The following is a 14,222-nucleotide window of genomic DNA, read 5'->3' as shown; positions in this document are numbered from 1 at the left end:
TGACCACTTTTTTTATTCAGCTTTGTGGCCCTGGCCTTGCTGCCCAAATCCCACCCCCTTTACAGGAGCTAAGAGTGGGGTCACAGTCATAGTGCCAGGTTGATGGTTGGACTCAATGTCTTAAAGGTCTCTTCCAAACGTAATGATTCTATGGTTCTGTGAAAACCCTGCTCTAGAAACATGAGTGCAACTGTCTCATGTTGAGGAGAGGTATAAATTGAGTGAGTTTTGATCCAAATAGGATCAGAAACACCGAGAACAGGTTTGCATCAAGTGTACCAAGCGAGGACGTTCAGCCTACAGCTGCCAAGTGTGAAACTCACCCTTGGCTCCCATGCTGCCATGGTTCAGAGCTGCTGCTGCTCAGCCAAATGCTCTTGTCCAGAGCTCCTCCTGGAGGTGTGTGCTTGTCTCTTCCCAAACCGCAGCTGTGAATACGACGCTCTAGCCTGGCAGCGAGGCAGATTGGTGATGATACATGCCAGGGGTAGGCTTGTCTGGAGAGGGATCCTGTAGGCTGTTGTTAGGCATGCCCCCAGAACAGCAGCTCAAGGGAGACAGGCTGCCTAATGCATACAGTGGGGTACTGCCAGAGAAAATGTTTCATAGGCTGCCTAGTAACTACTTACATAAAAAGACTTCTTATCACTAAAACAGAACTAGTTCCGTATTGAGAGATATTTATAGGGAAGCTTGTAACATTTCAGCCACACTCTCACAGATGGCTTCTTGATGTCTCATTCAGGCTCACTCATCTCTCTCCAAACTCATAGCAGAAACCTCTGGAAAGGCAATTTCATGTATTATGTATGTTTATCCTGTGTAAAGAGTGTTCCAGGCTCTGACCAGTGCCTACCTCGATGCTATGGAAAAAAAAATCTGAGATACATCTCAGGCTATAAGGTTCATCCCCATTTGAGTGCACTGAGAGCTTTTGACACTGGCCAGCACACATCTGCAGTACTTACACAACATTAACAAAACCACATTGCTCCTTTGGTGTTATTCTGCAGAAGATAGATCTTAGACCCTTTTTATTCTTGAGCTAATAGCTGAAGAGCTGACACATATTGGTCCTTAATTCTCAGAGTTTGTTCCCTTTATTTTAATGTATTGTTAGCACTCAATAAATAATAAATAAGTGCTATGTTGGTGTCTCTTTAATGAACTGAGCCTATAGTCCCAATGTGCAGTAGCTGTGCATGCACATCTCCATGTGCAGTATTAATGGTTGTATTATGTAACTGTATAATGGATTGTCAAGGAGTCTCTGGGACTCTTGCCTGAGAGAGGATTTGAAAGGAATGTGAACAGCAGAGTTTGGCCCTGGATTCATAAAAGTGAATTATCAACAGTAGAACAACATTTTCTATTCACTTGATAAATAAGTTTAGCCTCTAACAATCTGAGAGAAATTTCAAGAATATATGTCATATTTGCTTGCTTATGAAGTACTTTTTTTTCTTGCTTTGAATAAACACAAGCTGAATGCAGATAATTGCAGCTGTGTTTTATAGCACCAAAGACAGGGCTAAAAATTCCCAGAGTGACAGGGTCACAGCTAAAATTCTCCCAGCTCCCAGTGAGACCTGCCTGGTACATGCCTAAGCCTCACAGAACTGAGCAATCGCTCTGCTTCACATTGCTACTGACTCCCTATAGGAAGAGGGATGCACAATGTCAGGCTCCTCCAGCCACCTGAAGGGGAGAAGAGCATCAGAGATGGTCAGTGCATTGCTGGGAGCCAGGCTGTACACACAGAGCATTTTGGTTTCTTGATATTGCTTGGAAGCATCTGCTTTCTCTTCTATTTAACCTGCTCACTCCTGGACTGCTGAGCCCCAAGCCCTGTATGAAATATGCACATGCACAGGCAGGGCATGAGAGGGAGAAAGGGTCAGCTGCAGTTTACTAAAGCATCAGAGGAAGAGAAGGAATCAAAGATGAATTTGGGAGGCCATGGAAGAAAGAGAGAAGGAGATGCAAGAGGCTGAAAAGTGTGCTACATGCAAGAAATGGAATGAGGGAAAGGGAGTACGTGAAAGATTAAGGAGAAACTGGAGGGAGAGGACAGGGACACCAGAAGGAGAGAGCATAAAAAATGTGTAAATGATGAGACATAAGTGAAGAACAGTGAGGGGAACAGTCGGGGAAAGCAGAAGAGAGCTAATGGACTATTTCAGTATCTTTTGGGAAGAGCCTGGAGGGAAGCTTTTAAAGCAGAGTTTTAAAAATTAAATAATCAGAGAAATAGTGGTTATATTTGTTATATCAGATGTTTTTAAGGAAGAAGAGAGCAATCTAGAGGGACTACTCAGCATTTAGAAGTTTTCTAATTCTTGAAGATTCTAACTTCTCCAGAGATTTTAGTCAATTTACTATAACAGTCATGGGCTGTTTTCTAGTATCATTACATCCACAGTACTTTTTTCTGTAGCAGAGATTAGTAGTGAAAGTTTTTCTTTCAGGCAGTTATTGCTTAAGTTTAACAACAGATCCTAATTTTCTTGTAAGAGAATAGGAATGTTTTGTAGGTGCAGTGTTGAGAATAAGGATTCTGTGGATCCTTAAGAACCAAAGATCCACTGTACTGAGGTTGCACAACACAACTTCACAGCTTGGCACTTCCTTTTAGTCCTGTGTTCCTGTGCTTCTGTAGAAATCTGATAGATTAAAATTTAAATTTTGAAAACCTTTAAGCTTAAGTTAATGCCTCTTCACCAAAGTCCTCTTGTTTATACTTTAAGAACATGCTTAAGTTTCTTTGAAGTCAATAGAATTAGAAAAGCTCTGCCAAAAAGAGATAAAGGAATTGTTTTGTTGATGTATGCAGGCATATAATGAGTAAAATTTTAAGCACAAATCTTAGTATAGATACTATTATTTGGAACAAAAATGGCTGTAATTTATATAAAGAACGAGTAAAATCTAAACTAACTTGAAGATCTTTCAGACTGGAATAAAGAAGTGCACATGACCAGTCCTCTTCCTTGATGTAATGCTCACCACTCCTTATTTTGGTACAAACATGTGTTTTACATAAGCCTTTTCTAGTTTGCTGTCAGCACATTATTATAAACAAGGCCAGCTTGTGACAGATGGACACAATAACCTGTGTTTCCTTCCCAGGTGAAGATGATTTCGAGCAGCAGGCGCCAGCCTAAGAGAAGCCACGTGATGTTGCCATGCTCCATATTAGTTGAGGTAGGAAAATATAGTAGATACATTGCTAAGTTATTGGGTGTATTTTTTAATAAAATACTCTCAGCAACTGTTTATGTTTATGGGCTGCTCTCTGCTAGCAATTGCTTGTGGCAGCTGGGAACAAAATTCCTGTCCCTATAATATTCTTTCATGAGAGGGAATGGAGCCCCTATACCTGCAATTAAATTTTTAGTAATTGTGACATTCTGAAGTGCAAGAATGCAGGGAAGTGAAGTACCTCTGGCCTGGACCCATAATTTTGGTGATTAAATCTTAATAATACTCTCTAAGTCTGCAATTATTTTTGTTCTAAAAGCACTTTACATTTGAGAGTTGCATATCTTGGGGTGTCCAATAAAATATTGCTGTGAAGGAGAATGCAACTCTCCATAGTCAGGTTTTACAGGGTAACTCAGTTTAGAATAGTTGTGCTTATTTATATTGGCAGAGGTTTTGTTCCTCTTTATTTTAAGCCATTTATATGTTCAAAAACATTTTGGATCACACAAAAAAGTCCCAGCAACATTATTCTTATCTTTTGGTGCATGCTAATTACAAAGAAAAATACTGATGGTTCTTCTCAGGTTGCCAGCTGACTTGGTATGAGGGAGCCTGAGGGAAATGATTAAGCTGTATTTTCAGCAGTCTTTCCTGACCTGCATGGGCACACTGGTACCATTGGATTCTGTGGACTGCAGACCACCGTGGAACCTCTTCAGATAAACATTTCTTAGGCTGAGTGAGAGTGGGGCATTTGCATTCAGTTTTCTGCTTAGCCACAGACTCATGCACCGTCCTGACCACCCGCTTGGGCCTTCCTGCAGAGGCTATTCAACATTGTTATCCCTGCATTTCAGGCACCAGCTGTTCTAGAAATTTCAGTGGTGCTTAGTGTTAGACTTCACAAGAAAAACTTGAGAAGTAAGATTTCCCCATGAATCTAATTCCTAGTCTCTGCATCTTGGTACCCATCTCCTTACCTCATTCTGGTACTGAGAAAGCAGTACTTTGGTTCCTGTGGGATGCACAGATCCTTTTGTGATACATTTAGAGTTATCTGATAAATGGAGAGTGGGGGATGTCATAAATTGAGGGGGACTATAGCAGCATGTCAAGCAGAAGTCTTTTATGGTGTAAATATTATGACTTAAATGACCTTTCCTGGAGAAATTCTCATCCTTAGTGGAGTCATGGAACCTTTTTGCTGTTTGAATTAAAGTGTTTAAGGTTTTTTTTATCAGCACATTCTGGAAGTTATTTCTGTGTGAATAGAAAATTGCTTCATTGTCTGGCATTATTTCTGTCACATAATTTCAGCAAGTTTTGTAACTTGGCAATTTATGTTCACTGTTTTCAAGTGATGCTTGAGATCCATTGTGACACAAATCACTGCAGATCCACTGGCTTTTCTTGCATGTGCAATGCCACAGTGAGACAGCAGCAAGACTCATGGCCTCTGTGCCATCACATCTAAGTATTAGGGGATCAAAAATTCTGATGATGTCATGATGCTATTAAATAAGTTTGCCATGAAATTAATTAGAGAGATTATAAAGAGCAGCTAGACCTATAGATGGGGATTAGGAAATGTGATTTTTCTTCCTGAATGTTGGGGGGATATAGTTAGCCTTGTGCCAAATCTGGCATAATTTGGAAAATCTGAATAAGAATTCTACACCCACATTTAATAAGATACCCAGGTAGAAAACAACAAATATGTTGCAGCAGATTGTATTCTACAATCACTTGCTCTTATTGTTCTCTAGGAGCAAAAGGTGATCCAAAGGTTGTATCAGCTGTAGTTCGGATATTAGGAAAAAGTTTTTTACAGAAAGAGTGATCAAGTTCTGGAATGGTCTGTCAGGGGAGGTGGTGGAGTCACCATCCCTGGATGTGTTTAAAAAAAGATTGGATGTGGCACTTGGTGCCAAGGTTTAGTTGAGGTGTTAGAGCATAGTTTGGATTTGATGATCTTGTAGGTCTCTTCTAACCTAGTGATTCTGTGATGATGTGATTCTTTTTTTAAAGCAACTAGATAGGACAAGTATGGAGAATTTGCTTCCTGCAGCAATTGTTTGGTAGGAATCCAGTCATTTGGAGAAACACACAACTTTCAGTGCGAGCATGCCTAGTGCCTTAAAAGTTTGTCTTTTTAGTCCTGCTAAAAGTCCTACAAAGCTTAGCTTTGTAGCCAAAAAGGATGGTGTAGAGGAGATATCTGCAGAAGGTGGGAGCTTCTTGAAATGCAGAGGTGTCTGTGCTGCAGGGGGCATAAAAAGTGTGGCTTTAGGAAATGAACCGGTGCAGGAGATTCCTGTGAGGTGTATCCTCAGTGGCCTGGTGATGGTGTCATTCGTGGCAGAATCCCAGGGCTTACAAATGTTTTGTGTCTTTATAGCTGACTTTTGTCACTTGGGTTTTCTGCTTTCTTCAGTTTTCTGTCTTTGCTGCATCCTCATGAACAAACTACAAAAGAAAGGACATTTTCCAGAGGCACATGTGTGAAAACATGAATGTCTTGTAAATGGCTTGGTGTCAAATGAAATGTGTGATTGTACTTTTTATATCTCCATGGATCATGAATGCGGAGGGATACACAAGGGTGCCAAAGAGCAGGTCTAATGAGTATGATGAACTGGACTTAGGTATTTTTAATATTTAATTTTTTCAAAGTAATCTAAGAAAACAATCAGCTCTATTGCTAGTTTTCTTCAACAATTACCTGGTAGTAAGGGATATTGTTTGTAGTTCTGTTTGAGAAATTCTGTGGGCTTGAGGATTTTTTTTCCTTTTCTCCATTGAATTGTTGCCTGTGTATCCTGAACTTGCTCTTTCTATGCTTTTCATTGTAATTTTATGAAATAACGGATAATGTCCAACTCGGGAATGGGATTTCAGGTGTAATGCAAATGAGAAATGTCTGGTATAATTTGTAAGAACATAAGTAGTTCTAAGGCACAACTGTGTGTGAGCTTCCTCAGCAGAAACTGTTACAGAGGAAGTATGGGACTCCTGCCAGCATGAGCTGCATACATTAAACTACAACCAGAGCTGGAAGCATTCTGTGACTTTGGTGCACAATTTATTATATTAGTTCATTTGTCTCTCCCTTCTGAAAGAAAGCCAATAAGTGGGTTAATTTAATCTTACATCCAGATTTGTGCTTGAAAGTGAAGTCTTGTATCCTTCCCTGGCCAAGATACAGCTGCTAGGGACCAAGCGGGGGTAAGGAAAGAGGAAACTCTGCAAGTTTTACTCTGTAACTGCCACTGGGGAATCATCAGACATGAAAGGAAGACCTTACAGTTCCATGCAGAGTCCCATGCCAAAGCTACAGTCTAATTTCTTTACACACTTTGGGATGATTTTATGGTTCATATCTTCAGTATCACAAAATATTTTATTGTCCGGTCATGGAATTAGCAAAAGATAATGACAGCAAGTATGCAGAGCTAAAAATTGGTTGTAATTCTGTTAAAGTCTGGAACTTAAAAATGAGAGGGTGGATTCATGCAGGTAGAGACCATCAACCCTGGCCACTAAAACAGCCAGCCTGTGAGTAGACAAGGACTGATTCATCACACAAGTTTTCCTGCAAATGAAAAAGGTCTCCTTCAGTTAAAACAGAAGTTTATCTCCATCTTTCTGGTAACTTTAGCTGTTGTTCATAGATCCTTGAGCAATGTCTCTATAGGATCTGTAAAAACACTGGGGACTTCTAGGGTTCATTATATTTAGGCAATTAAACTGGAGGTAAGAGCATAAGGTACCCCAAAAAAGGTCTTGATGAGCTTGCTGTTTCCTTCCTTCACACTTCTGGATTTTCTGCTTGATGAGAGTTTTATACTGCCAACATATACTTGAGGAGTGGGCAAACATTTAGTTTCAGTGTATTCCCTTAATGGCAGTACAGAATCTTTAACCAATAAATGATCTTAATTAGTCTGACTATTTATAATAAAAACATACAAAGAAGAAGGCAAACTACAGTGCAGAAAATTGCCATATTCAAATGAGTAAAATTAATTCAGTAATATGGAAAGAGGTTTTGAACTGGTCTGTAAAACCTTCAGGCATTGTTCAAATGTCTGAACTAATTTTAGATTATGTACAAAATCAGCTGTGTCCTACATGGGTAGGTCTGTGTGATTTTTCTTTTTCACCCACTTGAATACTGCACCATGAATAGGCCAGTGCTATGTCAAATACTGTGCAGTAATCTGCTGTGCCAATCTTTCAAGGTATCATTAATTACCTTGGGAAGTGCCTTTCTTTCATTACAAGAAATTATAAGAATTCTGGGTGAATGAGATGAGATAGCTTATTTACATATTCTGAAGCTAGTCATATGATTTTTATTGAGCCAATTATGCCAAAGATTGCCAAGTTTACAGTCAGTTTGTATAGCATTGCAGTTACCAAAAATGTGTCTGTTAATGAAAATAAATTTGTAGCTATGGTAGTAATTTTCTGAGTGGTAGGCTTTTTCCTAAATTTATCTTAGGAAAGATTAAATAATTATAATTTGAGCTTTCAAGTATCAATGATTTATTTCATTTCACACTGACAAAACTGTATCTGTGGTTTTTTATTATAATTAGTGGTAGATATGCTAACACAGGCTTTAATTCTGACAATGTACAGGCCTTAGGTACATGGTGTCCCTCTGGTATCCCAAGTTTCTGTTATAACCTCTGAAGAACCATACTTCTTAATTTGCATACAGAAAGCCGTTTTTTTAAAGATTAATTATATTATTGTTGTAAATACTGACTAGGCAACTAATGTGCCGTGACTGCTGCTCATTATATCAAACTCAATCATTTCATTGCTGCCTTGTCCTCCTCCTCATTTGTTTCATCTCCATCTGCTCACTCTCTCATATTACTTGCACTACATCATATGAAGTACCCAAGCTTACTGGGTTAAAATGTTGTATTCTATGAAAAATATTGTCCAGGTCTATATAATACTGCAAAAAAATACAATAGTAATGCTTATGCTGCTACTAATTTGACCATTTTTCTCCCTGTTTGGATCTTGGAAAGTATAATTCCTATTTTGGAGCTAGTTTATCTATTGTCAGTGAAAGTTAAGAGTAGAACTGATGATAGCTAGTCATCAAAACTTCTGTCATTACTCTTACAAGTGGTATCATAAGAGGCTGGTATTTCTTAGAATGTAATGAATGACATTTTCAGAAGATTATTAATCCTGCCCTAATGTAGTAGACATGTAATGGAGTGTCTCTGTAAACTGCATACTAAGACCATAGGAAAAGCTTAAATTTGGTGCCTAACTTGTTTTAATCATACTGCAAGTGTTCTGGGCAGGACCCCATTTCTGATTCTGAGCTGATGGTGCTCCAGCTGCTAGGAAATTATTTTTATCTTGCATTATCATGGTCCTACAAGCACAAATTTTAGCAGTAAATGTCCAGAGTTTTAGGATTTACATCACAGTATATCATTAAACAATTTACTTTGTCAATTAAAATGTCATTTTAGTTGTCTCTTAAAAATATCTGTAGAGATTATAGTTCATTCTGTCCTTTCCACACTGCTGTGCCATTAACACAGATGAAATATTCCTCTCAGAAAAGGCTGGATTAGTGTATTAGTGTAGCAGTGAGGAGATCTAACAGTGAAACAGTCATGGGACCAAAAGCGGCTGACACTCTGATAAAGCATGAAAGAGGTAAACAGGAAAGACAAAAATAGTGGGATGATTTGCTATTAATTCTTATTTTCCTTCCTATTGAGAAGGCTTTTTTGGGTTGGCTCTGTTTCTTTACTGCCATTTGTCAGAGCAATGTTTTATAACTAGAAAATACAATAAGCAGTGGTGATGTAAGCACATGAAAGGTTAGTGAATTTGGTTTGGAATTGGAAATACCTCTTTGTAATAAAGGTCATGATTCCAAAATATTGCAAACTAGTGTGTCTAAGGCTTCTCTTGTCTGCCCTGCTCTACAGTGTGTCTCCTGAGCTGAAAATTCACTTAAAATTAGATAGAAAATGAAAAGAGCAAGATAAGCCTATGAGGAACATCAGGAGAACTCTTGCTCTGAGATCAGTGGCACTATTCCCAAGGAAGTTAATTTCAAAACAAGTCTATCAGTTATCTGAGTTTCAGCTGACAATTTAATGTATGAATAGCCTTCAAAAACAAAAATTGTGGGTTCTGGGCTTTTCTCTGCCATTCTTCTGTTGTACACATCACTGTGGTTGCAGGATATATTTAGCTGGTTGCATTAGTCACTGGGGATTGCACTCTTATGCTTCTATATGTTTGATTTAATATATGTTTGCATATTCAACTGTGCAGGCAATAAACATCATGTTCATTATAATAAAAAGCTATCTCTGCTTTCACTTGATCAGCTAACTGTGGTACATTGGTACATCTATAAACAGAAGTTGGTTTGTGATAGCAAAAGGCAGGACATATTTTATCAGCTGGTTTCTGGAAAAAGATTTATTTTCCTCAATGCAAATTTTGAAAGATAATATGCCACCAGCATTTCTATGGGGCATGCACTCAAACAGAGCTGAAGACTGAGTCTTGTGCTCATTGCAGTCTGGCTGTTGACTTTTGTCTTTGGGTCAGGCCATTCATTCTAACAATAAGGGTGTCTGTATGCAGTTTCTGGGATTATGATTTTATGTGTATGGTAATTTGTATTAGACCGTGCTGAAGAAATGGGGAAAATAGAATTTGTACTAGGCAGAATTCACCACAAGATGTCTCATGTCTCACTACAGTTTTTTCACAAAGGTAGAGAGCTATCCAGCTAAGTCTGGTGAGTGCAGTGCAAATTACATGATTCAGATTCTTCTGGAGAGTGTGTTAAAAGCACATAAAAATAGACTGAATGTGGAATCCAGACATGACGAGTGTGTTCTTCAAGGGCTGATTAAAAATAAATGCATGGAGACTAACATCACTGAATATTGAAAAAATTCACAAGAAAGGGAGGAAAATGAACAGTTAAAGCCAAAGTGTGGCATTAGAAGAATGATTCTAAAACAGGGTGATCTGATTTTATTTGTTATTTCTTACATCCTTTACTATGCAAGATAAGTGGACTCTATGGCTGAAGTGTCCATTAAGAGTGTTTTCCATCCTTGTGACTTTGGGGTGGGTTGTGTACCTTTAAGTAACTGTTTTATCTGCTGGCTCTGGGGATCCAGATTAGAGCCCACACATGCGTGAATCTGTACAAGCCTTGGGCACAGTTGTCTATTCTTATGTGTATTGCTGTATATGTATTTTTAAATAGAACTCTTTTGTGCTCCTATGTGTATGACTCCTCTCAGCACTGGTACAGATTCTCCTCTTACTCTAGGATGTTACTTATGTGAGGATAGATTTAAGGCCAGCTACCAATTTTCTTTATAGCTGTTAAATAAAAGCTTTAAGTGTTAATTGTTTTCATAGCTATCCATATACAAAAGACGATGTATTTCAATTCCAGGTTTTGGAAGGACTAGGGGGTCAGGGTAGGTAGTTATGGGACTGTAAGGATCTTCTACTGTGGCCAGAAATGAGACAGAGCACAAGTTGTTTGTATAAGTTATATGTATTTCACATATCTGATCAAACAATAAGATATGCTCAGGATAAATACTATGTATTGACAAGTTTTTAAAATATAAATAAATATACTAAACTTATTGGGTTGAGCTATGTTTAGGAATCTGATTTTAAACTTTATGATGGACTCTTTTGTTAACACGTAACTACAATGTATCTCCAAACCTGCTGCCATAAATGTGTCTGGCAAACCGTAGAGCAAAGATGAAGAATGATTTTCTTGTAAAATCACAGAATCACACAAGAATACATGGAGGTGTTTAAGGAAAGACTGGATGTGGAATTTAGTGCCGTGGTCTAGCTGCCGTGGTGGTGTTCGACCACAGGTTGGATTCAGTGATTTCAGGAGTCCTTTCCAGCCTAACTGATGCTGCGCTTCTGCGATTCCATGTTGAGATCTCTCCCGCCCGGCCAATAGCGGCGCTCAGTGGGCCTGCTCGGGCCCCTCCGAGCCGCTGGCAGCGTCGGGGCCGCTTTCCGCCGGCTCCGTGAGGGGACGGACAGGAGCACCTGCGGAGCTCCCCGGCGCCGTGCACCGTCGTACAGGTGTGTGCGTCGGAGAGGGGCCCGCGGTGGCTGCCGCCCCGCAGGAGGCGGGGGAGAGAGCGTGGAGGGTTCCTTGACTAATCCCGGCCGCGGGAGCCGTCCGGGGGTCGAGCAATTCCCTTCCCCGCCGGTCCGGCGCGGCCGCTGCTCCCGGGGCGGGGCGAGGCGGGGCCGCCGCTGCCGCCGCCACGCTCCGCCCGCCCGCCGCTCGAGCCGGTGCCCGCTCTGGAGCCGCTGCCGGAGCGGCGGGCCGGGCCCGCGCTGCCCTGCCCCGCTCTTCTGCCCTGCCCTGGCCGCGCTCCCCGCCGGGCTGACCGCGCTCCCGGGCGCCGCTGAGCCGCCCCCGCCCGCGGTGGATGCCGCCGGGGAGCGGGCGGAGCGCGCCGCCGGGGAGAGGGGCTGCCGCGGCCGCCGGAGCCCACGTACATGCGAGTGCCCTCTCCGCTCACCAGCATGCTTTACTTCCAGATGGTGATCATGGCAGGGACCGTGATGCTGGCTTATTACTTCGAGTACACGGACACCTTCACCGTCAACGTGCAAGGCTTCTTCTGCTACGAGGGCGCGTACCGAAAGCCCTACCCGGGCCCGGAGGACCGCAGCGCCGTGCCGCCGGTGCTCCTCTACTCGCTGACCGCAGGCGTGCCCGTGCTGGTGGTAAGCAGGAGCCGCCGTGCCCGCACTCCGGTGCCGGGCCGGGCCGGGCCGGGGCAGTGCCGCGGGTCCCGGCCGGAGCAGTGCCGCCGGTCCCGGCGGGCGGGGACCCTCCGCGCTCCCGGGACCGCGGCCCGGCCCCGGGGCCCGGCGGGCAGCGCTGCCGGCCCCAGCCCCTGCCCCACCGTGCCCACCGCGCCTCTCAAGTTTATTTTTAGCTCCGGTTTATGTAACTGCCGGTGCCTGTATTTCCAGCCCCGTGCGACTCCTTTTGGTAAAAAATTGCCCTTTTCGAAACGCGCGTCGCTTGCACATAGATGGGCAACCTGAGGAAAGGCCGGTTTTAGCACCCACTTACTGATGTGTCATCCGGTACTAATTAGAAAATCCCTCTTACCAGTTTTGTTTTCTAAAAGTCAACTGGTACGTGCAAGGAGCAGGGAGCAGTTTTACTTGATTTAGTTGTCTCTATATGTCACAGTTACTGATGTGTGTGCAAACGAAACCTGTGTCTCTAATTGAACATGATCTTCTGTCAATCAGTTTTAAACAGGTGTGTCTAAAAAGTGATTTATTTAATCGATTTTCTATGGGGATCTCTTTTTTTAGAAAACAGCTAAGAGAAAGCTTTTTAGAAAAGCAGTGAGATTCCTTTCAAGCTGTTGAAGATACTCTTTGTGTTGTCAGATAAGGAGGGCATCAGCATCATTCAGTGATCCCTCACCACACTGAGGAGGAAAGACCTAGAGGGGAACGTTTGACTATTGGGGATGGATTATATATGGATTTACCAGGTGCATGCACAGTTACACATACAGAAAGCCCTTGTAAAGAGTTGATTTTAATCAACTGTAAGCATTAGAATAATAAAAGAATGCAATAAGAAGAGGCCTTTTAAGATAGCACTTATTTTTTTATCACAATAATTCATTTTCAGGAAAATGTAACAAAATAGAAGTAGAAAAAGCCTCATCAGGGTATGGCTATGGTAATCCCAGGCACAATTTTGCTTTTGTAGCATCATGAGATCTCAGATGGTATCAAATATAAAACCTTATGGTCAGGATCAGCCTTAGTATTGAAACTTGGTTCTCTTTTTAATTTTTTTTTTTCTCCTAAGGAATTCAACCTCTTCATTTGGCAAAACCAGTTATGTAGCATTTTGGCTTTGTTTGGTTCCTTTGATTTGAATGTCAGTTACTTGATCACTTTATTGACCACACTTGACCACTGTTTATTCTTTTGAAACCCTAATACTGTTGAGATTCTAAAAGGGAATTTTTGTTTGGGTTTTTTTTTTTTTTTGCTGCTCTTTCTCTGATGTTGGCATGTGATGTTTGCTTTGCTTTTAATTTTTTTTTTTTTTTTTTGTCTCAGGAATTTATAAAGATTATGTCAGATATTCATGTTGAGCATCTCTTTTTCCTAGTATGTGTCAGCAAGATGGATTGGTAGTTTCCATTCATTTCCTGGATGCTAGATGGTTACGTCAGAGCAATCTCCATGACATTTTGGGTTGGCAGTCTTGTAATTAGCCTTGCTAAAAAGATAATAATAGAATTTAATGATACTTAACTGTGTTTCATCTCCCAGTCACTAGTCTTTTGGGCAGATGACATACTTTGGAATGTCAGGGCATGAAAAACCACATTGTAGATGCCTGTGTTTCACTTTTTTAAAAAAGTATTTTTATTTCATTTTATTAAACAAAATATTCAGCTCCTGGGAGTCTCATTAATTCAACAGCATTAAGTCTAATAATTTAACTTTATTAAATAGATGGATTTTTCAGATTTTGCAGAGTTTTGTTCTGATTTGCCTTGAGCAATCCTCTTGTACTTTGTGTTTACTTGGGATGGCACTTACTCAGTTGTGCAGAACATGTACATTACCTTTGCTTGTTCTTTTCATTGAATGGAGTGGTGAAAGTAAGATTTCTTCACCAAAAGAACTTCTATGTTTTCAGCTGTAGTAGATTTCAGAGATTAGGTTCTCTTCTATTTCATTTATTTCTTGTCTATGATATTTTGGACATACATGTTCTGTGTAATCTTGTTTCTGTAGATGAAATATAAGAATGAATCATGTAACATAGACCTATTTTGGTCTGTAAAGTCTACATGCAAATGTAGACTAGTGAGGGAAATAGATTTCTGTGAATGCAGTTTCACATTTTTTCCCCACAATGAGTATTGTCCTTGAACACAGGATTTTAAATACTA

At 40.8% G+C, this 14,222-nt stretch overlaps 1 protein-coding gene across 5 annotated transcripts in view; it reads left to right on the top strand.

Moving 5' to 3' along the window:
* PLPPR5 (phospholipid phosphatase related 5) overlaps positions 1–14,222 on the top strand; it is a 110,291-nt gene that overhangs the window by 54,777 nt on the left and 41,292 nt on the right. For 2 of the 5 annotated variants that reach the window (XM_085585933.1, XM_085585932.1), the window contains 2 exons: positions 3,130–3,204; positions 11,815–12,003. In XM_085585933.1, coding sequence (XP_085442059.1) covers positions 3,136–3,204; positions 11,815–12,003 — 258 coding nt within the window. In that variant the 5' untranslated portion in view covers positions 3,130–3,135. Of the gene's footprint in view, positions 1–3,129; positions 3,205–11,224; positions 11,347–11,814; positions 12,004–14,222 lie in introns of those variants that run through there. The other 3 variants (XM_085585935.1, XM_085585934.1, XM_021525397.3) reach the window with 2 other exon arrangements.

The sequence above is a fragment of the Lonchura striata genome, chromosome 8 (genome assembly GCF_050655825.1).
Source record: "Lonchura striata isolate lonStrDom1 chromosome 8, ASM5065582v1, whole genome shotgun sequence".
NCBI classification, from domain to species: Eukaryota; Metazoa; Chordata; class Aves; order Passeriformes; family Estrildidae; genus Lonchura; species Lonchura striata.
Note: the sequence above shows the minus strand (reverse complement) of the source record. Positions and strands in the feature narration are given on the sequence as shown.